Here is a 27,716-nt window from a genome sequence, read left to right on the forward strand (position 1 = left end):
CATAAACCGTGTGATTGACTTAGTATGGAATGTCATAAAGACCTCAAGAATGCCCTTAACTGCCATTTGTGAGTATGTGGATTTATGACATCATGCTATCTGTATGATGGCTGTAGGACAGTGTGAGTTAAACACCTGGATTAAAATACACATAACAAGTAAGTTAGTGACTTACTTGGGAATGTAACACAAGAGCTCATCAATTAGATTTAGACGGGTGCCCCCAAGCACAACCAGGGAGGGGTTTTCCTCCTCAAAATCAATGCTGTTATGGAGGCCTGACATGTAGTCCAGTCTGCCATATCCAGCCTTATAATGGCCTACCCTTAAACATCCCCAGTTGTGCTTGACAACCAGCCAGCTCCAGAGTTTAAGAGAGGGGGGAGGGGGGGACCGTGGGCCTAATAACCCCCAAGAGGAGCTCCTCAGTGGGGTTGCAGCCCTGAAAGTGAGCCTGGCCGGCGACTGGAGAACCATGTTAGATCTGTCAGAATGCCATGTTGGATTACCCAGGAGGGATAGTAGAGCTATCGGGGCTACTCCAGTCTCCCCTGGACCTCTTCTCGCAGGAATATCCTGGAACACAGATGCTACACTACCAGGACGCCCACCCTCACCGTAGGCTGTTGTGAGGGGTGGAAAACACCTTACAAAAACAGTCAGGTGAAGAGATTGACAGGTGGTGGAGTAGAACTAACAAGACCAGTTAATCCACTTCCTGCTGCACAGTCACAGTCAGAGCTAGTGTTGTTATCGTGTTTTTATTTTATTTTATTTAACCTTTATTTAACCAGGCATAATCATTATAAGAACAAAATTCTTATTTACAAAGGTAAGGGCAGAAAGCAGAAGCTTTGTGATCCAGATCCCCAGTTTCACAACACATACTGCAACAACTATCCATCTGTGTGTGATCATTATTATCTAGTTGGACTTGTTTTGCAGTATAAATGGCTCATCTTCATTTAAGTAAAATATATATTTTAAGAAATCTTATCAAGTTAAATTTTACACTCACTTCACTGGCACTTGTTTTAAGCAGAACCAAGTTCACGGCGGATATTTTTGCTTGTCAAATTAAAGGGCATATTTTGACAGGGCAGTGGAGACATAATGCTGGCAACCCTACCTTTGTCCAGAGAGGAGTCTGGAGAGGTGAAGTCCATCAGGCTGCTGATGTCTGTCTTGTAGCACAGGTCTGTGGCTGGCGGCTTCTGCCTCTGGTGGAGAGAGGAGTCTGGAGGACAGGAAACAGCAGTGAGACTAGACACACCAAGCAGGACACACTGGGAAGGTGTGTGTGTGCGCATGTGCGTGTTCCTGTAGACTAGATTGTATATGTTTATGTGTGTCTGTGTGTGTGCGTTTGCATGTGTGACTGAATACTAAATCTCTTTGTGTGTGTGTGTGTTTGTGTGCTGGTGTGTGTGTGCTGGTGTGGGTGTGTGTGTGTGTGTGGGGGGGGTGTGCTTGTGTGTGTGTGTGTTTGTGTGCTGGTGTGTGTGTGCTGGTGTGTGTGGGGGTGGGGGGGTGTGCTGGTGTGTGTGTGTTTTGTGTGCTGGTGTGTGTGCTGGTGTGGGTGTGTGTGTGTGTGTGTGTGGGGGGGTGCTTTTGTGTGTGTGTGTTTGTGTGCTGGTGTGTGTATAGAAAGTAGAGTTCTTCACACATACCAGCAACACAATGTCTGAGGTATTTAGGAAGGAAGTGATTAATGCAGTGGAACTCCACCCCTCATCCCTAACGATTCCCCTGTACGCAAACATAATGAACAATAACTCTCACTTCCCACCCCGGCACCACACCATACATCACCACAATTATACCCACAACAGCCATCCTAAGTATTTACACATCCCCAGAAAAGACTGCTGAGGCCATATTAACATGAACTGGTGGTAGTGGAGTACATGACCCAGGATGGCAGATGCTTCCACCAGTGTTTCCCATACATTGATCTATTTGTGGAGTCAGGTGGCTGAGCGGTTAGGGAATCAGGCTAGTAATCAGAAGGTTGTCGGTTCGATTTCCGGCCGTGCAAAATGACGTTGTGTCCTTGGGCAAGGCACTTCGCCCTACTTGCCTTGGGGGAATGTCCCTGTACTTACTGTAAGTCGCTCTGGATAAGAGCGTCCACTAAATGACTAAATGTAAATCTATTTGTGGCGGCCAGCCTCAATAAAAAAATTTTTTTTACTGTTTAACATGGCAAAAAAAAAAATGATTGTAAATTAAATCAGTCCTTTCTCTGCATTTTGTATTTGAAACCCTGTTGCACCACTGTCTCGTAGAGACGGCCCCACAAACATGTTTGATGTCGCAATTTAAGATATGATGCTGTTTTTGCTTCTCTGTGCCACGTAATCTTGTAGGGAGATGTTCTCTGTTGCACTGAAATTGAGATATTATTACTGTTGCATTGTGCCTTTCAGCTGAGATGTGGGTCCTTTGCATTGTGTCAGCTAAAACGTTCCTTGACCACCAAAAAACTGTGGGAAATGTGCATTTCTGAGCCTTGATTTTCTGCCGTACTTTCTACTTGCAATATTTGACCGTCACTTTGGATAAAAGCATTTGCTCAATGAAGGAAATGTAAAAGGTAAAGGGTGTGTGTGAGAAGGCGAAGGTGCTGGTTAGATTCCTCGCTGGTCTGAAACCACACTGAAGCTTCCATCCGTGTTCCACCTCCTTGTTCGAGAAGAGGCAGTCGATGCTGCCTCTTAGTTTAACCTCTGCCTCACCCCTCCACCTCCACCCCCCCCCCCCCCCCCCAACTCCTCCCCCGCTATCCCTTCCCCGCCACCTTGTTCGTGTACCCACCACAGCCTATCACGGCTTCGTTAACAACGGAATTAATTGCAGTCATTGAACCCAGATGTGGGAGATTAGAGAGAATACGGGTCCTGGGGCCAGTCTGTCATTACAGCTTGATTGCTACTCTCCGATCCTGCCTGCGTGGACGTTAGCGAGCTACTAATGCCAGTCTGCTGCCTTTATCGAGACCTTCTGCTCAGCCAGTGTACTCTGGGAGAGAAGATTAAAGCTGTAACCCGGTTGGTTGATAAAGTGCACTACTGTAGCTATGGTTATGCTGCTGGAGTAAGAGCATCTCGAGCATGTGAAGGAGACGGATGAAGGAACCGAATGGAATGTCTGAGGGAAACCTTGGTAAACATGGAATAATTTCACTGTTCGGAATATGGTTTTCTACTTTGAATTACTGGAATGGATGGTGGAGCCCACTGAGAGCTCTTGAGTGGAGGTATAGAGGTCGAGGGTGATCTTTTATTGCCCCAACAGACTTTCAATCCATAGAACTTAAAACGCTATGAAAGAAAACAATTGTGCAGCTAATGGAACTATCTGGAAAACATTTGTATTGTTTTTCCCAAGTCTCTTGGTTGGACAACAAAAGCCATCTTTTCAACAGATTGAGTTTTTGTTTTGCTTTATAAGGTCTGTTTATTGATCCAACCAACACCGGCATATCAGAGACAGGCCACCAAGCAAGCAGTGACAACAGAACTACAATTAGTTGAGTGTGTTTAGATTGTGTCCTCTTCAGTGTGGATATAAGAGAGCATGAAACACAAACTTCACCACCACACCTCCCTTAAATCTGTCGTTTGGAGTCCAGTTCACATCTGTTTGTTATCAGCATGTTTGTATATTCCTGCACCCCTCGTCCTTTCTGGTCATTGTGAAGCCTCGTTCCACCGTAGTTCAGATAAAGTGTTAACTGTGTCTCCGTCTGTTTGATATTACTGTGTGTCGAGTTGTTTATTTCCCTCAACTGTGATTTCTGGATTGCCTCTATTGTCCTGTCTGCCTGTTGACTCTCCTGAAACACTCTTCTCCTCGATCATACTTGGTGTTCAGCGTCATAGCAACCACACAAGCAGCAAGTGTTATTGAGCGTCTCCAAACAAAAGTGTACTCTCTTCACACACCCCTCCACCTACCCCCCCTCCCCCTTCTAAAAAATCTGTTCATAACCAAATATAAAGAAATGGAGATAAAAGATAGTAAAAATGCAAGGACAATTTGATGTTTGTTCTCCCTTGTTGCCTTGTCTTCTCCTTCTCAGGGCTGGCACACAGCGCCTCTGCATGAAAGATGAATTCTTATTTAAACCTAGGCTGCACCCCATCATATAAATCATGTGGTTTTGGATGATTTATTCGACCCACGAGATGGCAGAATCATTTCCCCCTCTCCCCCCCCCCCTCCTCTCCATCTCCCCACTCCTCTCCCTGCACTCCAGTATTAACCTGAGAAGATTCAGCTTGACTATTATCTCTGCGAATGTGCCACAGAGACTAAGAGAAGATAAGTCGTTTTCACCACCCGCCCGCAAAACCAGATAAACACTGTGGCTCCTGGGCGGCTATGGCTCAGGGGGTAGAGAGGGCTGTCTGTTATTCGCAAGGTTGGCGGTTCGATCCCCGACTCCTCTCAGGCCATGTGCCGAAGTATCCTTGAGAAAAACTCTGAACCCCAAGTTTCTCCCGATGGGCAGGCCGGCGCCTTGCATGGCAGCTCGCTGCCGTCGGTATGTGTGAGTGAGAGTATGAATGGGTGAATGAGAGGCAAACATTGTAAAGCGCTTTGAGTGGCGCTAAGGTAGAAAAGCGCTATATAAATGCAGTCCATTTACCGTTTACTGCAGCGTATCTGCATGCACCCACCTCACTGATGATGCATGCATTATGTATGCTAATTTAAAGCAGAAATAAATATGAAATCAGGTTGAATACCAAGTTATCAACTCGTTCTGGTTCTCTTGTTTGGTGCTGCCTGTGGTGCAGAGTTTGTAAGGAACACTAGAGAAGTGCCTTCAAGGTAAAGCTGGTGTTCAAATGGTGGATACTGGGATGTCTAACACAAGTTTTTTGCTAGGAATGATTCCATTCTTTCTTGGATATTTTACCCTCCTTCACCTAATCTACCATAGATTGTAACAAAGACTGCTTCCTGTTCTATATTTATAATGTATTTGTTTTGCAGATTGAGGCCTATGCAGAAACAATTACAGAACAGTTGGATGCTAGTGAAGCATAAATAAATAAATGTAAGTTTGTTTCCCAACAGCACAGATAGTATAACTCTGACATGCACATTGTCAATAATGAGCTATATAACTCGTCAAGCAACTCTCAACTCAGGAAGAAAAAAGCTAATTTACTCCACAAATGATGAAATAAATTACAATTTCACCCAGCAAGCAAAGCAAGATTCATTTCACACCTCATGTGGCTTAGTTATACAGTTATACAAATAGTTGTATCGTTGCCAAACAGGCTGTCATCAGAGAAATGATCTGTATACACTCCTGACAAAACTCTGGGCACAAACACACCAGCTATGCTATTACTCTCTACCGTAAGTCCCAATCAAAGGAAACGATAACACATCAGACACAATGCCTCCACAGCACATTACTAACTTGATCCTTAAAAGTCAAGATCAGATATGATTTTGCACAATGTTTTACAGACTACCATAAACTTTGTCGGGTTACGACTGGTTGCGCAACTGAAAACAGACAATCCTCTGTTTCTGTCTTGCATTCAGCAGATAAAGCACAGTGACAACACACCTAGACGCATTAACTTTCCTTTACAACTTGTTTTGGAATCAAGGGGAACTGTCTCCAATAAACGAAACGTCGAGAAACAACAAAGTTTCTCATCTCCCAGCCTCATAAAAGTGGTTCTGCCACCCGACGAAAGGATCTCTGACTGGGGAAGCAATTCATGTGAGACCCCGTGTCTGGGTGGGACTCTGGTATGGAGATTCAGCTCTCCTAAACAAGCAGACCCCCCACAGCTCAGGGACATCTCCACGGAGGAGGATGAAGAAGAATAGACTGCCACACAGAGAGAAACGTCTCAAAATAAACTCTGCTCTCAGGAAACAGAGACCACAGTGCCTAACCCCCCCTCCGCCCCCCCTCCGCGTAGAGTTTGTAGATAAGAAGACCTGCTTTGCATGTTAATGATTCCGCTCACAGACAAGTGGTACTGTGTTGGCAGTATTGGAAGTTTATATGCCACCACACAAGTTGCCACCAGCTTGATGTTTCACTCCAGCTTTGACTGCGTTGCACAAACTGCTGTACCCTCAAGAACACCAATGTTGTAAAATGTCACACCCACATTTACAGTACGTTAGACCAGACAGTGTGCCTACGTTGAGCCCGATTCTGCTTCGCCTAGCGTGTTGAAACGCATCCTTCCAGAGGTTTCCTGAACGCAGCGATTGGTGTTGACCCTTGGGGGTGCAGTACAGCTGCAGGTGCCTCAACTCTTCCCGTCTCCCTTCCCTCCTGCCCTCCTCTTATCTCCAGGACGATGGTTCGCCCATCAACACAGGGAGTCAGGTGGCTAAGCGGTTAGGGAATCAGGCTAGTAATCAGAAGGTCGCTGTTTCGATTCCCCGGCCGTGCCAAAGGACGTTGTGTCCTTGGGCAAAGCACTTCACCCTACTTGCCTTGGGGGGAATGTCCCTGTACTTACTGTAAGTCGCTCTGGATTAGAGTGTCTGCTAAATGACTAAATGTAAACACACACTGACTTCTGACCCTTGTGATCTCTCTGTGAACCGAACAGTGGACAGAAGAGACCACAGCACACACACACAGCATACACACACAGCACACGCACACACACACAGCACATACACACACACACAGCACATACACAGCACACCCCAGCCATTAGGCAGGCTGTAGTGAGCCAGGTGTTATTTATTTATTATTCCTGTTTTACGAGTCTGAATCTCCACACAGAGTACAGTACAATGCTGTGACATCAGTGACAGTCCCAACAGGGCTGCACCAACACATTCAGAGGAGAAGAACTGCTGTGTGACGCAGAGCTCTTGGGACAGCAGGCTTGCAACATCAACATCAAACTCTATCTTGTCCGTGCTGAGTACGGCGACACACACACTGGCCGAGGCACTGCAGAGACAGAACGGAGCCTGCAGTGTGCATTCACGACAAAGTCGCTGTGGAACCTGGCGAGCATCGAATCTTCTGACAGGATGAGTTCAGTGGTCACTGTAATTGCTGGAGCTGGAAGCTTACGATAGAGTCTGTAATGGTATGGAGGGGCACATCCAACTCTCTAGAACCGTTTAACCATTACGGAGGCAGCCCCCTAATAATCAGCTGTTACGGTCCATTTCCCGCTCTTCTCTTTCTGTATCCCACTCTTTTTTTCTGTCTCTTTCTCTGCCTGTCATTTCATCACCCTCAGGTCCCCTTCTCAGTTGACTGACTCCACCATCCCTCCTCCTCTACTTCTCGCTTCTCTCTCCCTCTCTCTCTCTATTTCTGTTTCTCTCTCTCTCTTTCTGTCACTTTCCCAGTCTCTCTCTTCTCCCTCTATATTTCTCTCTCCCTCTCTCTCTCTATTTCTCTCTCTCTCTTTCTGTCACAGTCCCTCTCTCTTTCTCTTTCTCTTCTCTCCCTCTCTCTTTCTCTTTTCCTTTCTCTCTTCCCCTCTCTCATTCTCTTCTCCCTCTCTCTCTGCATTTAACAAGGTATCTTAAAACTTGTCAAGGACCCGGTGTTCTGGTGTTCCTTCTCATCACAGAGCCTGACGTATTTTATCTGTCCTCGCAGGGAAAGAAAAGCAGGCAAAGGAACAAAAGCAGGTCTTAATGAGAAGTGGAGGTGATTAAGGACTGAATAGCCCACTGCAGAAACCTCCTCCAAGACACATTCTCCTTTCTCCTGTCTGCCATCAGAAGATAGGCGCTGCCTCGTTCTCTCCTGCCTCTGCCACTGGCTTTAATTGTATTGACATTCACTGGTTCTGAAGCTGCTGGACGCCTGATAAACTGCCCTTATTCAGGCATTAATCACTGCTACCCGCCGTGGCTCTGAGATTCACCTGCTGCAGGACCCCAATTCAAGGTGCCCTATAAATATCCTGCAACTAAATAGAAGCTAATAGCTCAGGGTTGTGGTTTTGAGCAGCTAACAGCTAGCCGTCCTCTCTAATCGCCTTCCCCGTTTGTCCCTTTATCCGGTTGTCAATCTTTGTAAAGGGAAAGGCCGTCAAACGCACAGCATGCGTTACAGTTTGGAACTGTGGAACTGTGGAAGGGAATGGGGAGGGCAGAGCATGTAGCTTTGCAGCTACGTTGAGGACTAGCTATGAAAAATAACCTTCCTGCCTTATCAGATAAGTGTATGCTATCTTTTGTTAATGACAATGTAATTTCACGCAAAGGTTTTGTGATAAAATAGCACATGGCGATGGGTATGGCTCAGTGGTTACAGCATTTGACTGCAGATCAAGAGGTTACAGGTTCAAATCCCCCCTCTACTTTGCTTTGGATGAGACGTCTGCTAAACTAATCCATTTAGGACACAGAACTTTGTCTTAACATTGTTCATTCTACATAGTATGGTAGTATGGGTATTGAGACACACCCAAAGCGTCAAACAACTGTCAAGGAGTGGAATGCATGAAGGATTCTGGGTGATGTAGTTAGGTTGTTTTAAGACAAATACAATTGTTGATGCAGCTGAATTCAGGATATATTGTGTTGTTCTTTGGAGGGCCATTATTGTATGTGTTGTGTTGGCTGGCAACCAATCTCTTCTCCTCTCCACTAAGCTTGCAGAAGAAAAGAAATAATTTTGTAAACAGGTGCACCTTTGAATGCTTATTAGACTGCTATTATAACTATAATGAAATCAAGCAAACACAGTACATTAAAGAAGACTAGTTTTGAGTCAAGCACCCTCAAGCTTTGTTCAAAACAAATTACGAATCTAAATGCAGGCCTTTATGTGGGCTTTGAATTGCTTTTATGACTGAAACAACAGGAAAGATAGTGGAATTCCCAAGAGAGCTTTGTCTTGAAACCAATTAGGCTTATGTCATAAATGTCCTTTACCTGTTATAATTTACATACTGGACTTTATAACAAAGGGTCCTTTTTTGCTGGAGAAAAATGGTTCAGACAAGAACACAACCAACCACAGAGCAATACCAAGACTGCCGAGTTGTGCATTTCCATGTATTGATCGCTTTAAAAAGATTTTTCAAATTTGCGTAATGAAGTGTTTCTGTAATTCAAATATGGAACCCAAAACATATCTCTGCTAGACTTATTTTCCACGCTTTCTCTATTTTAAGTAAGTAATTTTCCCGCCCCAATAAAGCAGGGTCATATAAATGTTATCTCATAAATGCCCTCTCACACCTAACTAGGAAATGGTTTATGAATAATGTAGACAGTTTTAGACACATCTTGGCCGAGGTCTGAAGCGATAATCTGAAAATGAGCCATTAGATTGCTTCATTTCATTTCCTCTCTCCAAAAATGTTATCGAACCATGAAATGACCATTCCCACTTCTCACATATTCATAGCGTATCCTTTGGTGAGTCCAGTGTTAAGCTCATCAAGTATAGGAAGAACAAATGTGTGCAAATAGCACCTTCACATCCTTTCAGCCAATGAATATGAATGGCAGCACTGTGTGAAGAGGACAGGTAATATTTACTGAGATGAAATTGCTTCTGTGAGAGTGGGCTCTACCTAAGCCAAGTATTTGATTTAAATCCAGCTCCATCATGTTCCAGGGCACAAGGGTACCCTCTGCAGTTCTACAGTACATCACGAGGGAACAAGGTGTAGCATTCCACCTCAGGATTTCCAACTTTACTTAACGTCTAAAGATTTGGCACCTCGAGAGAACGATTAGTCGGGTCGTGAACGCTAATTACTTCTGTAACGCTTTCCCTGTCCATCCTTGATGACATCACGCGTAACTCCCTGGGCTGGCACTTCTGCATACCCTGTCTGTCTATGATGACGTCACACGTTTCGTCCCCAGGCTAGCCCAGGGAGCAGCACTTATGTGTTGTCAGCACTTCCTGGCGCTCCATGATGACATCACACACCAACTCCCCTGGCTGGCTTAGACAGCAGGATGATGTTGATGCTTTAGGCAGGTCCTTCATCATCGCAGCACCACTTCCTCATTACCGCCCTCCGACCTGATCACATGATCATACCATCGTCTCCCACGCCTGGGGAAGATGGAGAGGACAGGAGGGAGATGTCGCTCCAGGCTGGAGATATGGAGGATGGAGGCAGAGTAGTAGAGAGAACAGGAGGGGGTAGAGGGAAAAGAGAGAGGGGGGCGGGGCAGGTAGAAAGAAAGAAGGAAAGTAGATACGGATATGCAGATAGGAATGGAGAGAGTGGGTGAGTGTGTGTGTGTGTGGGGTGGGGGGTAGAGATGGAGAGAGAGAAAGATATATATACAGAGAAGAGTAAATACAGATCCAAAAAGAGGAATAGAAAGAGACGGGCCGGGGAAAGAAAGAAAAAATGCAATAAAGACAGAGAGGTGAAGGACAAAGAAAGAAACGAAGAAGAAAGGGGAGACGATGAGAAAAGAAAGAGAATATCCCCTCGTTTCTAATCTGTCCCTGGAGGGGGTGGATCGACATGGCTTGGAGTGATGAAGTATTAAGATGGTTGTGTGTGCATGTATGTGTGTGCGTGTGTGTGTGTGTGCGTAGCTCCAGTATCCTTCACACCATCAACCCCCATCTCTGAGTGATTTTCTGCTGAAAATTAGCTTACGTAATAGCCCTTCTAAAGATACCCAAGGCCATCATGGCTTAATGCATCACAGAATAATCTGCACAGCATCTACGCACGGTAACCTACTGCGGCAGATGTTGCCCATTAAAAACCTTAGAATACAGTAATTACGCCTGAAAACCCATCACCTCTCTGCCACTAGCACACAATCACACGACCACACAACCACACACGTGGGGATCTCCTGAGGGTACTGAAGGGCCTCTTCTCCTCCAAACATCAGACAGAAACAACGGTTGTCCTCTGACGGCGAGCTATCCACATGAGCTCCTCTCCACTCACACCACTCCCCATTTCCTCGTCTCAGAGACACTAATATCTGACAAAAAACCCACCTCGCTCTTCTCCTCTTCCTCCCTGCCATGTTACATATTAAGCCTCTTCTTATTCTCTCTGTCGCTCACTCTCTCTCCCTCCCCCGCGCACTCTCTCTCTCTCTCTCTCTCTCACACTCACACTCACACTCACTCACTCACTCACTCTCCCTGTCTCACCCACTCTCCTCCCTCACTCTTTTACCCTCTTTCTCTCCCTCTCCCTCTCTTTCTTCCTCCCCCTCTCTTTTGCCGTCTCTCAGCTCCCTTCCTTTATTCCGTCTCTCAGAAGTTTCCACATGCCGCTTCCACCTCCTAAAGCAGACATTAGCATAATGGGAACAAATAGGGCCAGATTGGGCCTCACGGGCATGTGCCTGGCTAATGGAAGCAAGACTGGTAGCCCTGCAGCACTTCTCATTCTCTCTTTCATTCTCTCTTTTCCTCTCTCTCTCTTTCTAATTTGTCTCTCCCCCTCTCTCTCCTCTTTCTCCCTTCCCGTCTTTTTCTCCCTCCCCACTCAGAGGCTGATAAGGGAACAGGTGGGCGCTGATTGCTGCATCTGAAGGGAGGCCGTCACCACCATGAAGGCCTAGTGCCAGCCAGCCAGACCAGATCACACACATTAGACCCCTGAACAGAGGCGCTTTACAGCCCTGCTTTTGTCCCTAATACTAGTTTAGCAGGAGGAGGAGAGAGCGAGATTAAATCAGACAACTTTGCTAGACAGATGTGAGTCATGATTTATTGACGTAGCTTGGAATGACATCCAACCGGACGTGTTTGACATTTGATGTTTGTTCATCTGCTAGCATCAGATAGGATACAGGATAGTAGGCCTACACTCAAGACTGAGTACAGGAGGACTCATGCACAGGTTACACAGAACAAAGCTACAATGTAATGTTTACCTTCCTAGCCGCAAGTTCCTTTGCACCCGTGTGTTGATGAACCCCTAACCCTTTCCTTCAAGCTCTCAGCAGGAAGTCCCAACTGCCATGTCCTCCCTCCCTCCCTGCTGTGTGTCCGTGCTGTGGGGGTCACAGCAGCTTCACCCCAGGATCCTACAGCCAGGCGGATCCTGGATCAGATGCTGGTCCATATCTGGTAAATACAGGCCCTAGACCAGTGGTTTTCTCTGAAATACTGGGTTAATAGTGTTACATTTTGGATCGGATTTTGGCAATCCACCTGCTCTTATTGGTCTGCAGCTTCAACTGTCATGTTATTGACACAGACGAAATGAGAAAAGTAACTTGATCCACAGCTAACGGCAAAGCATCAGTTCAGTGGAGAGAGGTTCGAACGAGAACGAGGAAAAAGAGAGGAGGATTTAGACAACGAGAAACATTATAACAGGATTTGAGTGAATTTCCATTCTAGCTGTTGAAGATGTCTCATGTCAGCTTCGAGGACGTCGCCTGCTTTCATGTATTGAATTTTCCTCACCAATTAGGGCTGTTTAAGGCAGCACGGGTGTCTAACCATGCAGTGATGATTACGCCTCTCCATGTGTGTGTGTGAGTGCCAAAAAGAATCCAAATATGTTGCCAATTAAACAGCACAATGTGTAACCTGACAAGGAATAATAACAAAAAGACACAAAGAAAAGGAAAGAGTATCGAGTGTGTGTGTGTGTATATGTTTGTTTGTGCATGAGTGTGCCTGAGTGCATGAATGTTTCTTGAGCTAGAGCTTGAACAGAAGACTTCTCCCTTCTTGTGAATCAATTATATAAATAGATGCACAATAGTGAATAATCCAGGAATTGCTGACTCATGCAGCAACACAAACAATTCACGCATATCATCACTGAAATAGCCAACCAACTGTAGGATTTAAAAGCGCGCTAGCTTAAGGCGAGTTTTTCATAAGCTCAGCACTTCTCCACGGGGTTCGAGATATCAGACGTCACGCGTGTAAGACGAATGTACCGTACCTCAGAGGACAAAACGTCTTTATATCAACCCATTGTTTATACGAGAAGTCTGAGCTGGGAGATGAATAATGGTAATTCCGCCCTCCTCGCTCTCCTCCACACTAGCAGATGCTGTTGTGTGTGAAGTGATATAGAGGCTACGATAGCCCAAGGCATGTAATTGGCAGTTGGAATTCTGAGAGAATTCTGAAAGCACACCGCAAGTCTCTATTAGCTGGGCACGCTGAGCTCAAGGCCAGACAGGGTGTCCCTCTCTCCAGACCTCGGACAGAGAGAGAGTCCTGATGTGAGCAAGCCACAGTACGGGGCTGAACTGGCAACTTTATAGCCAAACACAGACTTTCTAGTTTCCCTGAGGACTCTGGTCCTTGGTCTGGTCATGTTCCTGTAGCTATAGTTGCAGTGTTAACATGTCCGTACTGTTGAGGGTGTGTGATATATGGAAAGAGAGAGAGAGAGAGATGGGAGCCTTGACTAAGAGAAAGCATGAATTTTGAAGGCCAAGGATGCAACCTGTTCACATGCTTATTCAGCTCTTGAGGGTTTGAAGTAATTACCTTTCTCTTTTTCCCCTCCCCTCCCCCCCTCCCTCCCCCTCTCCCTCCCTCTATCTCTCTCACACACACACGCACACACAGACACAGACCTTGACACACAGAAGTGGACAGCCAACCATCCCCACCCAGGATCTCCAGGGGCTGCTGAGCAGGCTGTTAGCTTCCCATACAGCCTGGCACAGGCCTTCTTCACCTGCCCAAGCAGCCAGGGCAGGGGCCCCACGCCGCAACCACCCATGTGGGTCTCACGACTCTATCGATTGGCTAGCGGGGAGGGTCGGGTCGGTGCTCGGTGGTTTGGAGGGCCTGTGGAGAGCCTCACAGCGGGAGGGGCAGCCGTCAGCCCCAATCAGCATCTCAGCTTCAGCCGAGCTCTCAGCCATGATGGATCAATCTATACTGTAACGGTGAACTGTCATGCTGCAATGCTCAAAACCCTTCTCATGGTCTCCTGAAATGCGCAGTGTTTTTTTCTTCTTTTTTCCTAGCCAAGAGTGAATTGAAGCGATAACAAGACAAATGCACAGTGACTCCACTTTGGAAAAACACACCAAAACATCATTATATGCTCAAAAACAAAACAGCCATTCTGAAAACATCCACCCCTTTCAATTGACTGTTAACCAAACCCCAACAACAAACACAGACTGTTGCTAGCTGTGTTCGGTGCTGCCAGCTAATTCTAAGCTACTTAGAAGAAAATAAACGATTTAAAAGTGCCCAGTAGCTTTTTAGCAACCAGGACACTCGAGAGAGAGTTAGGGTCAGCTCAGGGCAGCAGCTAACAAGCTCCTGGGAGACACATTGGAGGAAACATGGATGGTCCGACTGGTCGATGGTACATCAGAGACTGGAGACTAATGTGGAAAGCGCTTGGGTTCAAAACCTTGTCTCCTGAAACTAATGTGGTAACAGAAATAATATTGACCCCAAACATTTAAAAAATCCAAATATGCACATAAAACGTGAAGAAACTGTATAAACTGATAGTGTAATGGGTCTCAAAAGAGCCAGTGTCTAAAACAACTAAGGTAGGCCGTTTGACACAGAGGATGAGAGTGAAGCAAGAATTTCTGGTGTATATTAAGAGCTTCAATCTGTTCGTCATCATCAATACAATCATTTGTTGTATAATTTTTTTTTATGTGACACTTTTTATTGTCAGAGGGGTTAAGTAACATGACGGGCCAAACTCATTAAAATAGGAGTCTGACCTCTTGACTGCTGTTTTCAATGAGTGTCAAACATAGCATGACATTATCATTGCAAATTAGACACAACCATAGCAAAATGACTCCAAAATAACACACCCTAACAGTTGAGGAAGTGACAGCGGCCATGAACCAAAATGATGGAACCGTAGGTCATTAGACAAGACTATGAATAGGCTTTGCCACACAATCTCACATTACGGCAACATTGGCATTTGGAGTCCTTTCCTCCTAATCAGGGATGCAGAGGTTATTAGGGTCGGACGAACATAGTTGGGATGCCACTGCTAGATCTTTATAGAGCACAAGCTTCGTGTTGCATAAGATTCATATTACATGAGCCTCGCACTGCATGAGTATCAAGTAGCGTATGTACTGTAGCTAGCGCCGATCCATTGAACATTTGGGTGAGTGAGACTTACATATTGTGTTGTGCAGTGTTGTGTAAAGTGTTTACGGGTGTGTGAGTGCGTCTGTTGAAAGATGATAGACAGAGATGATTGTCTTACCTGATCCGAGAAATGTCAAACAAATGTAGTGCAACACCGGACATGAAAAAGAGAAGAAAACATGAATTTAGAATCGTAATTATCTTGTACGAACAATGGAAACACTTTGAAACAACTTGATTGGAACAGACACACAAACGCAGTAATCACAACGCTACAGAAATAGAAAGGAGTCTTTTTTTTTTCTCTCCGAAATGATCAGAGAAGAGTCCCGCTGACAATTCACTAAACAAGTTTAATTACCGCGTACGGGAGGCCATCTTAGCTTCCTTCTGACTTTTAGATATTAATGCCTTTTATTTTCCCCTGCGAGGGCAGCACACATGCTCAGACAGTTGCCTTGGACTCAGTCAGGGGGTTCGTGATGTAGGCTGTCATTTCCATGTGGTGCCGGAGACAGCATTGGGGAAAGGGAAGATACTACGGGTTACGGTTGACGGGGGGGGGGTTGACATTTCTATCTGTCGTCTGCTCATGTGCTGGGTAAACACGACAGACGGAGATGGAGATTTGGACGTCTGTGCTCTTCGAACTTTGACCCTTTCTGCTCAAACCCACCGCAGCTCTGTTTTTCAGGTCTCGCCGCGACAGAGATCTGGCTCTAACACCCCTGTATGTAAAACAATACACCACCCCTCCATCACCGCTAGACTTGGTATGACCCATCACCTCTGACCTGACCTGTAACTGTCAAACTTGTTTTGTGTCTCTTTCCCACAAGCCTCGGTACTAGAACTGGTTGGACTGTGTAATCTGAATGTTCTCAGTAAGATGAAAGACTAGAAAAAAACAATATGCTGAAATTGAACATAAAAGTTAATTTATTTTTTTGTATTTGTATCCCTGGAAATGATGAGCAACAATTTCAGTTTGGAGGATGCTAAGAAAAGACTGAAGAAAAGTATCTGCTTCCTTGGAAACAGATACTGTATCCTTGGAGGTCACCACACATCCTGCAACAGCATATTGGGTACAAGTGTTAACTGGAAACGATTTCTACAATCCCAAACAATCTCTCCCAAAAGAGATGTGACACAGATGGGTCCCTCTACCGAATCCAGAATAACTGCCAACTATCTGACCTCATCTGAACGTTTCTGCAGCTAAGATGACTTGCAATCAGTCAACCAAAGCTACCATACTGATGACACTAGCTGCTGCAGGACATTACTCCAGACCTAGATCTAGTGAACTAGCACCGTGCCCTAGTTGGTAGGCCTGAATCTTTCCACCGGCCTCATAGTGTAGGAAACCCAGCCAGAGGGGCCAGAAACATGAATACGAAGAAGCACATCCATAGCACTCCCTAATGGCTGCGACCCTACTTACAGAGAGTCGATGTCTGATATCTCTACCCCCTGTTCACCCTCTCTTTCTCTCTTCATCCATTTACCCTAATCCCCTCCTCCCTTAACATATACCTGTCTTCTCTCTCTTCACTATCTAGTCTCTCTCTCTCTTCACTATCTAGTCTCTCTCTCTCTCTTCACTATCTAGTCTCTCTCTCTCTCTCTCTCTCTTCACTATCTAGTCTCTCTCTCTCTCTCTCTTCACTATCTAGTCTCTCTCTCTCTCTTCACTATCTAGTCTCTCTCTCTCTCTTCACTATCTAGTCTCTCTCTCTCTCTCTTCACTATCTAGTCTCTCTCTCTCTCTTCACTATCTAGTCTCTCTCTCTCTCTTCACTGTCTAGTCTCTCTCTCTTCACTGTCTAGTCTCTCTCTCTTCACTATCTAGTCTCTCTCTCTTCACTATCTAGTCTCTCTCTCTCTCTTCACTATCTAGTCTCTCTCTCTCTTCACTATCTAGTCTCTCTCTCTCTCTTCACTGTCTAGTCTCTCTCTCTCTCTTCACTGTCTAGTCTCTCTCTTCACTGTCTAGTCTCTCTTCACTATCTAGTCTCTCTTCACTATCTAGTCTTTCTTTCTCTTTCTCTGTCTCTCTTTCTCTTCTCTCTCTTTCTCTGTCTCTCAGTCTCTCTCTCAGTCTCTCTCTCTGTCTCTCTCTCTGTCTCTCTCTCTGTCTCTCTCTGTCTCTCTGTGTCTCTCTGTGTGTCTCTCTCTCTCTCTCTCTCTCTCTCTCTCTCTCTCACCTACTTCCACCCCCCCTGTCCGCTCTCTCTCCTGGTGCATTGTGGGTTGTGCAGAGTGGGCAGCTTGGTTGTAGTCCTGGAGCCAGCTGTGTGGTCTGTGTAAACAAGCTCTAGGTCTGACCCCACATCATTAATCCCTCAACTGTACGCCTCTCAGGCCCATGGCAGCAGGCCTCAGCCCCTCCACCCTCTCTCTCTCTCTCTCTCTCTCTCTCTCTCTCTCTCTCTCTCTTTTATTAGGATCATTCTCTCTCTCTCTCTCTTTTATTCCTCTTTTCTTTCACTTTCTTTCCTCTCTTTCATTTGGTTCTCTCTCTCTCTCTTTCTTTTTTCCTTGTCTCTAGCCAACTCTCTACCTTTTCAAACATTCCCTGGGAGGTTTTACGTTTCATGTCCAAAGTTGTTCTCTCTTACTCACTCTGTCTCTCCTGCCTCTCATTTGTGTAATTACAAACTGTTATTCGTAGTCAAACATTGACGTGGAATGAACATTCTGAGAAAACCTCTTTCATGCTAGCTCTGGCAGAGCGGGTAATATTTGGCTGCGGTCTAAGTGAAACCATGGTGAGGTTTTGCTATTGTTTCCAGTGTTGGAGCAGTGTGGTGATGACTCAGACAAGCTCTGTGGGTCGCAGAGAGACTCGTAATAACAAGTTTAGGGGGTGGGGTGACTGCTTCCATCTCCTACATCCATCCCTTCCATGGCTTACCAGTGAAGGGCAGATTACGGAGGGAAGATTTAAGGATTGGGAGTGAAAGCTTGTCAGGACCAAATCTAAAGCTAACTCAAAAGCCTGAACATGAAAGCCGGCACACACACCGCCATATTCTAATTTATCTGACACCGTCTGAAACTTTGAGACGGTGGACGTGTTAAAATGTCTGTTCTCCCTGCTACCTTTAAAAGGTTTGAGGTGCGATGGACAAGGCACTGTTCTGTCCTGGATGTTAGAGGTCCCGGTTAAACTCAAAGGACCTTTTAACTGTAAAAGTATCACTTGTCACTTTGCTGTCGTTTACGTCCACAGGTATGAAGTGTATCAACGAACCTGTGACTCAGGTTGTTCAATACGACCGACAAAGGACAAGCTAACAGTCAAAGCCAGTTAAGTGACGTGAGCCTTCAGCAAGCACATTCTTGGCAGTCACAACATCCTGTCTCCCCCCTTTCCTCTCCCCTTCCCTCCCCTCCATCGATTTCTGCAACCAAACTGTCAGCAGGTTGCTTGGATTTAACATAGTTTAGTCTCTGCTTTGTTGTCTCTGTCTGTTGTTTTGTCAATCACGTATCAAAGCATTGCTAAAGGCTTTGGACTCGATGGACACAGGGTGTAACAATACACACACAGGTATGTTGATCAAACCATAGCTACGCTGACAGGGGCAGAAACACCATCTTGTGAAGTTTGAGCGAAAAACATGGTGTTTGAAAACCACTGACATCCTTACGGACTTTCCAGACAATTGGAAAGGGGATAGGAGACACACACACACAGAGAGCGAGAGAGCGACAGAGAGAGAGAGACGGAGAGAGAGACAGAGAAAGAGAGACGGAGAGAGAGAGAGAGAGAGAGAGAGAGAGAGAGAGAGAGAGAGAGAGAGAGAGAAAGAGAGAGACAGAGAGAGAAAGACGGAGAGAGAAAGAGAGAGAAAGAGAGAGAGAGAGAGAGAGAGAGAGAGAGAGAGAGAGAGAGAGAGAGAGAGAGAGCGAGAGAAGAGAGTCTTAACACTTCTTTGTTCTTATTTGAGTTCCCAGGAACCAGGAGCCCCATCCACACAAGAGAGGATGTAGCAAGCACAAACACAACACCATCAAATATTAAAGCCTTAAGTGATGGTGGGATCATCTCAGACAGAAGGTGTTCCTAAGCAGGTGCCCACTGGTTCCTCTGTGAGTATTCTGTGCTTATGTGTGTGTGTGAGTCAGTGGAAAACATGCATGCAGCTGATAAACTGTAAAAATAAAAAAAACTGTTAAAACAATTAACAATACTGTCTGGAGAATCTCTGGTCAGATCAATTTGGCAGGAACTGGGTGTTTCCTGTGTGGGAGAGAAGACACATTCTCCAGAAAAGCCACGAAATTTGCGAGACTTTTTAAGCATGGCTCATGTCTTCAATAAGTAGAAGCCTGAAGGCACAGACAATCTTTTTCTTAATGAAAATGAATAGCCCTTTTAATAGAGCTAATCACAAGTTTAGGAGAATGATCTAGAATTGATATGAAGTTGAATATGCATTGATTGGTTCCAACATGAGCTCATGCATTACAAGACAAATATTGCATTGTCTCACCTCAGTAACCTAGGCAACCACATGGATTGATCCCTGCAGAGTCCGTTTATTTTGACATAACTTGCCACTACTACAAATACTTATTTGCTACACTGTGGTACACACAAACAATGTGTTTATACTCTAAAACTGGGTTTGTGTCGATCCAGTATAAATTCCTCTAAAATGCCAAACAGTTTGTTCTCTATCTCTAATTTATTAGATGGCAAATTTGCTCAGCACATTGCTTTTTGAAACATCAACAGAGGTTGACAGTACAAAATCAATATCAGAAAGCCAATCTGGTTTCTGTTAAAGGTTAAGCGTTCATTCCGAAGCATAGCGAAGCGTATCTACGCTTCGATGAAATTGCAGCGGTTGTTGTAGTCCTTTCAACACAAACCAAGAACTACAACTCCCATAAGCCCGAACTGTGGCTACCACAGGGAACATCCACCAAGGGAACATACGCGCACAGCACAGGCCAGCAAGAGAACAACCTGACAACACTGCTCAGTTTAATAGGATGTTTGGAGAAGTCGATGCCTTCTCTTTCCACGCTGCCACTACGGTTAAGCAATGTAACACATTACACAGATCGATGCTGAGGTGCCAGGCCAAACGCAAACTATAAATCAGTCTTATTTACCCCCGGCGGCCGGACGGCCGGCGGCCATTACGGTTGGCGAGGGGAGGGTTGGACGCTCTGGTTCGATGTGAGAAGCATCAGGTTATGATGGATGACAAAATGGCCGCCTTGGCTAAGCGTAGTGACTGATGGGTGATGATAGGGGACTTTGGCAGGCTATCTTAGCGTCTCTGACGAATGTAGCATCTTTGTTCCCTCAGGGCCAGTAATAAGACTGCGCATTGATTGTTTGTGGAGGGCTGTTAGAATGATGGGACAAGCAGAGAGAATAAGAGACTAGGATGCTTATGTGATTACGTGAAAAACACATTAACAATTCGCTCCAGCAGCAGCAGATGATGTCCAGCAACAGGTGATGAGGGAATAAACAACAAAGGCAGCAATCTTCTCTCCAGACATCTTTATACATTATAAAGTAGCTATGGAGGGACAACGAGAAGACACTAAAGCAGCATGACGATAACGAGCAGTTAATGACAATGCTAACGCTAAAACACAGTGGCTTTACGACGGATTCCTCTCTGGTTCTGCATTTGACATATCAGACGGCCGATCTCCCCTAATCACTCTGAAAGCACAATGGAGACTTGGAGACTTCTGCCAGGCTGAGAGTGGTAGGAGAGCAGCAGCAGCCGTCGTGAGGGGCAGGGTGGGGCTGAGATATGCCGAGGAGGGAAGTGAGGGGAGGTGGGGAGGGCGGCTTTGATGATAAAGTGGTATTATCTGCTCTAATGCTGTTTAAGAGGAGCGATTAGCCCTTTCTAGCCTGGCAGACGTTCACAAAGGCCCGACTACCACACTGTGTGTGTGTGTGTGTGTACGTCAAACCCAGACACACAGAGGAGGCTGGGAGCTGCCACAAGCTTCTTCCTGTGTTGTCACTCTGTGAAGCAGATCTGCTGTGAGAGAGAGAGAGAGAGAGAGAGAGAGAGAGAGAGAGAGAGAGAGAGAGAGAGAGAGAGAGAGAGAGAGAGAGAGAGAGAGAGAGAGAGAGAAAGAGAGAGAGTGGGAGGCGGCCAAGAGCTAGACCGATAATGTGACCGGAAGACAATTATCCTCATCTTCACAAATGACAAACGCTCACAGGCCTACAATCACACACAACCCTGACACAGTACTGAGAACATCGTACTTCACGTCGAGATGCACCACTTCTCCAGTCTACACCCTCCAGCTGTTTCTGTGGACGGTCATTTATTTTACTAAGGCAGCCGGCATCTCAGCGCGGGGAGAGATAATGTGTGCAGGCAAGCCGCAGCTGTACTCTTGATAGGAGGCATTGATTTCGGCGGCAGCCCTGAGGGATGTTTAAGCCCTCGAAGGGCCAGACTCAGGGCCAGAGGAAGACCCAGCTGGCCCCTGAAGCGCCACAACATTAATTATCGTCTAAATTAGATTGAGAATGTACCCAGACACTCATCTGGTCGCAAAACGGACCCTCGTTTCTCTGTGTGTCGGTGTCGGAGGATGTTACTGGTACCACAGTCACCTGCAAGGTGGAGAAAGGAAGATGTTTCTCATTAATTTAACGAAACCTGCCTGGAGTCTGGACATGCATTTGTTGAAAGCAGCGTTGGTTCATGGTTACTATGTGAAATAACAAAATGTTGCCTGGCAAACATTATTTTAGCTCCACTGTAATTTACTATGTGTCCAGGATATAGGCCTATTTGGACTTTTTTAACTACACCAGAAAAGTATTCCACAAATTGTCAGGCATAAGGGAAAAAGTATGCACGTTTAATCCAATTTACAGTCCTCCCAACCAGCTGTCATAATGCATAATGAAAGTCTTTTATATAATTCCTCTGACACTTTATTACTTTCACAACACAAAAGAGACCGAATGAGAAAAAAGTTACCTGAAGTCCAACCAGAAAAAAAAGATTTCCATAACAATAGACTCCAACTACAGGAAATATTGTCTCCCTTTCATGAAAGGAACAGTCAGATCTGAAAGAATTATACTTAAAAGAAAGAAAGAAAGCAGTGACCGCTCGTGTACGGATGTCCCCGTCAAACCTCCAGACACTTTCCTTGAAGCAAGGTTCCTCATTGTTGTGTCGGGCTGTGTTTTTATTCAGTCAAGGACTGTGACAGCGAGGGACGTCTTTTACATTTCTCATTTGAACATCTCCACGGCACCCAACATCAAAAAACCTCTCCAAAGAAAAAGATACATCACAACAAAGAAAAATAATTTTCTCGTTCGTCGTTGGATTGGATCGGCATGTACTGTTCTTGCATCGCTCCGATGTGAGCAGAACAGATAGATTTGTCTAGAATGTCAGACAAAAACGTTCCACGTGAGAACACCATCAGTTGGGCTGACGTCTTAGTGTCATGGATGACAAGGCCCTGCGTGTCCCTCTGTCCCAGCCTCTGCCTGGGCTGAGGCCATTGTGTGCCCGGCGTAATCCTCTCAATCATCTCTTCTCCACAGTCCTCTGGACTCTACCTCTTAAAAAAGACTTTCCTCTGCTACGAAAACGTTGTCTGAGAGCCATAAGGGCAGGCTTTGTTCCAGAGACACACAACAACACAATCCCACTGCATGCAAAGTAACCCATTGTCACCCCCAAAAAACACAAAAAACTAAGATTTGAACTACACAATAAATTCTTTGTGTAGCGGTTGTTGGTACTCCTTGTACATTGTGTATTATGCCACCAGTTTGTATGTAACAGATGTGGTCTTGCTCTGTCAGAGGTATACGGACCGATTTTCATCCCTCACTGTGGATCGAACACGCCACCCCTGACTTCCCAAGCGTGACCACTACCATCTACGCCAACGAAAATCTAGCTCTTCGTTAACGCGGGTGGCCTGTTATCTACTTGAGGAGTGAGTTTTAACCGATACACTTGGAGAACGCTGGATTGCCAACAACCCTGACCTGTCTAGGTGTGTTCGTAGCAGAAAACGACGAGTGCGTCGAGTCTGAGGAAATGCGATGCCCTTGTGCGACGCCAACATTGCCATCTGGTACACAATGACAGCATTGTCATACTTGGAAAGACCGACGGGGGGACTGCTCTGTGAGTAACACCGTGCCGCTGCTGGCAGCTTATCACGGGATCTGCGTTATCAGGAATCGGACGGGTAGACACTGAGAAGATCTGATACTGTACTGTCGGCTTCCTGTCAAATCTCCCATGATCTGTGATGGTTCGCTCTCACTTGTCTGACGGCTTGATCAAATAAGGCCAAAGCCAAAATAAGTTGTTTCAGTTGCCGAAAGGCACAGTTTCCTTTGATTGCTTTTGTGATGGCATTCTCTCTTTGTGCACGACAAATACAGAAAGTGCCGATCAAAATGTAATGACAGTTCTCATCATCACAATGTACGTTTGTGTGAGGAGGGAACAGAAAAGAGACAAGAATAGGTTATGTTGCCTGAGAAACACAGACAGAGATCTAGCCAGAAACTACCACACTGCAGTATATATGAGGCTAATGTATGCTGATCTCTCTCTCTCACACACACACACACACACACACACACACACACACACACACACACAGTCAGTCAGAGCTTTGTGTTTAAACAGTGTACCCAAGGGTGTAAAAACTCTTATCAGCTTCGACACACTGAGGAAAAACACACGAGTAAAGGGTCTACAATTCACTACCCAAGTACTGTGAATACTGTGGTTTTGGACACATTGGGTCTATATGAAAATACAACATTGTGACATCTGAGGTAAGCTTGCTTGTAGCTCCTCTACAGCTCAATAACTCACTCCTCCAGGCTACATGTCTCAGGGAAACTGTCCACAGGACAGCTTGAGCTCGCGGCAGCATCTGTACAACATTATCCACGCTAACGGCGGTTTGCAAGCGTTAAGTCGATCTGTCTTTATAAATGAGCCATTTTAGCATATTTCAAAGAAAACTGACAGGAGGGAGGGGTTCGAAAAAGAGGCGGAGTACATGACCGCCACATGTCTGATTAATGGCGTCGTTAAAGCTGGTCTGTGGAGGTGGCAGCTGGGGTATCGATACCCTCATCAGTGTACAGGGCCATGGCAGAGGAGGTGCAGGGCTAATGCGATTTGAACACGCCCCCTTTCGAAGGAGGGCTTGATTTTGTGCCAAGGGAAGCGGGTGGTCTAAACTAGCATGTGATTATACTAACAAATGAGTGCTTCATTAACTAGCCCCCCGAGTGGCACCATTACCTACAATACACACACGCGCCCGTAGACTTTACACCACACAAAAACACACACACCCCTGCACGCACACACAGCCTCTTGAGAGTAGCTTTGTATACAGAAAAGGGCACCGAACAAAGGATATCCTCGCCACCAAACAAGCTCCATTCAATTGGCTAATTACCAGGTCATATTAGCGCATTAGCTTCTTTGTATAATGCTAAAGTTAGCTCTGAATGATACCCCCAACACTAGAACAAAGAGAAAAGCCTTCGCAAACAGAACTGCAAGCTGCTTGTGCAACACCAGGCTAATGACGGCGATTAGCATGAAAGCTAAGGCTCAGCTGGAGCATTAGCAAAGAGCCTCGGAGGTCCCCAAGGAGTCAAGCCGTGGTAGCTGCCCCGGCAGTTAGCCAGTCGCAGCCCCCAGCCCCACGGCGGGACACAGCGGTGGGGGACTGGGAGTGAGGAAAGGGAAAGGGCCGAGAGAGAAGCACAGGCACTTTGCTGTCTGCCCATCCAGCCGATATCTAAATAATGCATGGAGTTTGTGTGAGGACTGTCACTCACGGACTGCAGTTATTACTGGTAAGTGAAAGTGCAAGTCAGCAGATGTGACAGAGGGGGCAGTGATATGTGCACACAGTCCTGCGTACGAACTACTGTACCTCGTGAACACAACGCTGCAAGTTCGAATCCCGCTATGCCCAAGGAAGCAAAGTTACATCCCGCAATGCTGCGCAGTAAAGTCTATTGTATTGGTACATGTTAATGTTTTTTTGTGGTTCGAGTCGCACACCTCCTGCAGATTCTATGCGCTTTTTAAGTCGCTTTGGATAAAAGCATCTGCTGAAAATGTAACTGCACAACAACAGAGAAAAAAAACATGTTGGCTACTACAGTATCCTACAGCCCTCTGTAAGTGCTTGTTTATGCTGTGTTCGGCAGATCTGTAGCGATTTAAAAACTTAAACACATTTCAGTATTCCACTGACCCACGCGCCTGCCCTCTTTCCTCTCACGAGGACCACTGACACAAGGCTTTTACACCGCATTCAGTCTATTCTTCTCCCAAAATAGCAAATGTGGGGAAATATAATCTTTAAGGATCCCGCTAAAATGGCCTGACAAAGCTATTTTCCAGGCGGCCAACTAAAAGAAGCACAGACATTGGTACAATTTCAAATGACTCATTTTTGTGTCACAGAAAATGTATTTCAACTTTGTTGCTGGGTCAACAGAGCTGTTATTGTTTGAGTCCTGAAGAGCAGAAATAGTTGGGGTGAGCATTGGCCTCTGGACAGTCAACTCTAAACGACTGCAGAGGTAATGTAGAATGGAAATCGGGTCTCGGGAGTCCTGTCGTTGTTTAAAATGACGTATTTAGCTGGATTAAATTCCCATTTGCGTCAAAACTTGTTCCAGTTTCCGTGCTGTTGTTGAACTTTGAAGAAGCTGAATTTGGACTTGGAATATGATGGGCTGAGGAAAGCCTCCTTGACAAATCCCTCCCTTCCACACCCTTGAAACTCAAGCAAAAGAACCTATAGTCCACAAACAAAAGTTCAGGGAGGATCCCAAACTACCCATTCAAAAAAACGGATTCCAACCTGCTCTTCAGCAATTAACAAGCAAGAGTGTCTGGTACAATCACAACATTCTGCAAGCACACATACACACACACACTACACAGTCCCTCATGGCAGAGCAGGACCCCCCACCTTCAGACCCTCGAGCCCCCACCATCATCCCTTCTCTCCAGAGTTCTGATTAATTAACAATTTTGGAGGTCTAATTATGTGGGCCTCTGAATTGATTTTATTTAACCTTGATTTAACAAGCAGGATCCCTCGAGGCAGGCAGCTGGCAGAGTAGCAGAGAACGACAAAAGCCAAGGGAAGCAGGGAAAAGTGATAACACAGGGCCCGCTTTCAGATGGCTACCCAATCTGGGAGGTGAGGAGGTGCCAATGAGACAGCGAATAGCGAAGAAACAGGACATGATGTCATCTGGTGTCACCGTACTATATGCGTGCACTTTAAACATGTACATTTACTCATTTAGCAGACGCTCTTATCCAGAGCGACTTCCAGTAAGTACAGGGACATTCTCCCCGAGGCAAGTAGGGTGAAGTGCCTTGCCCAAGGACACGTCATTTTGCACGGCCGGGAATCGAACTGGCAACCTTCAGATTACTAGCCCGCTTCCCTAACCGCTCAGCCACCTGACTCCTAAACATGTGATCCTTAGCAATATATACACGTGACAGGCTAAATCTCCATACAGTACAGCTGATAAGCTCCAATCAGAATACAATGTCTTGTGTTCTCATATTGAGTGTACACACAAGTCTGTTAACATTGGCAGTCTAGGCTAGTGTCAACTAGTCTCAATACAATACAATAGTTGGCATGCCTTGAGAGGAGCTTTCAGGTGTATTTTCACAGCCTCTGGCTATGCAGACCAGACTGGGTGTGGGAGGCAGGATGTAAATGAGAGCTTTAGTTGATTGGTGAAGGCCTTGAGTCAGATTGGCATGATTTCTCAAGGAAAAGGACATCAGAGTTACTGACAGATGGCACAAAGGTGCTTATAGTAATCCTACTTTATACACTGTCTACTTGATTTACTCCCACACAATCGCACACACAAGCATACATGTAAACACACTGCCACACACCCTAGCCTATTTTTAATAATGTTCATGGTCAGCTTTTGGACCAGATAACAAGGGGTTTCACAAAGACCCTTATTATCACTAAGGGTGCCTCCTGGACCATGCTGTGAGACAAACTATCTGTAAGTGCTGCATAACTTTCCCTAACAACAGCTACTTAAGACGACAAGGACCAGCTCTAATCAAAATCTCCTCAGAGACCTAAGGAATACAATAGGCTATTTCTAGACTATAACCCAATATTCAGAAAATACACACTGTAGTCATTATAGCCTACTGAACGTGTTTATGCTGTCGGAGGTTTAAGTTAAAGGTTCAGTTTAAGTTATTCAATGGATGAAATACATACTGACCCTGTGTGTCCTTTCAGGTAGCCTAACGGTGATTCAGTAGGGGCAGCAGGTGTCCCATAGATGAGATGACCTACCCCGGGCACGGGAATGTTTCAACAACCTTCGCTTTGAACCAGAAAAACACTGCCTTGCCTGCTTATGGGATAGGGTTGCTAGGCAACTACCAAAGGTCCTGCAACTAAAAACCTGTTCGTAACTAGCTAGTTAGTGGCCGTGGTAGCATTAGCATTAGCAACTTACAGACAGAAAAGCTTGTTTACTTAATACCAGTAAAGCTTCAAAAGAATGGGGGGAAACCAGGTGGGAGAAAACAGCCTTTTTTCTGTCGTAAGTACAATAAGAAAT

General features: G+C 45.6%; 1 protein-coding gene across 4 annotated transcripts in view; it reads right to left on the reverse strand.

Moving 5' to 3' along the window:
* The window catches only part of kazna (kazrin, periplakin interacting protein a), a 96,265-nt gene that overhangs the window by 45,638 nt on the left and 22,911 nt on the right, over positions 1–27,716 (reverse strand). For all 4 annotated transcript variants that reach the window (XM_067239550.1, XM_067239549.1, XM_067239551.1 and 1 more), the window contains exon 2: positions 1,130–1,237. In XM_067239550.1, coding sequence (XP_067095651.1) covers positions 1,130–1,237 — 108 coding nt within the window. The remainder of the gene's footprint in view (positions 1–1,129; positions 1,238–27,716) is intronic.

The sequence above is a fragment of the Osmerus mordax genome, chromosome 7 (assembly GCF_038355195.1).
Source record: "Osmerus mordax isolate fOsmMor3 chromosome 7, fOsmMor3.pri, whole genome shotgun sequence".
Lineage (NCBI taxonomy): Eukaryota > Metazoa > Chordata > Actinopteri > Osmeriformes > Osmeridae > Osmerus > Osmerus mordax.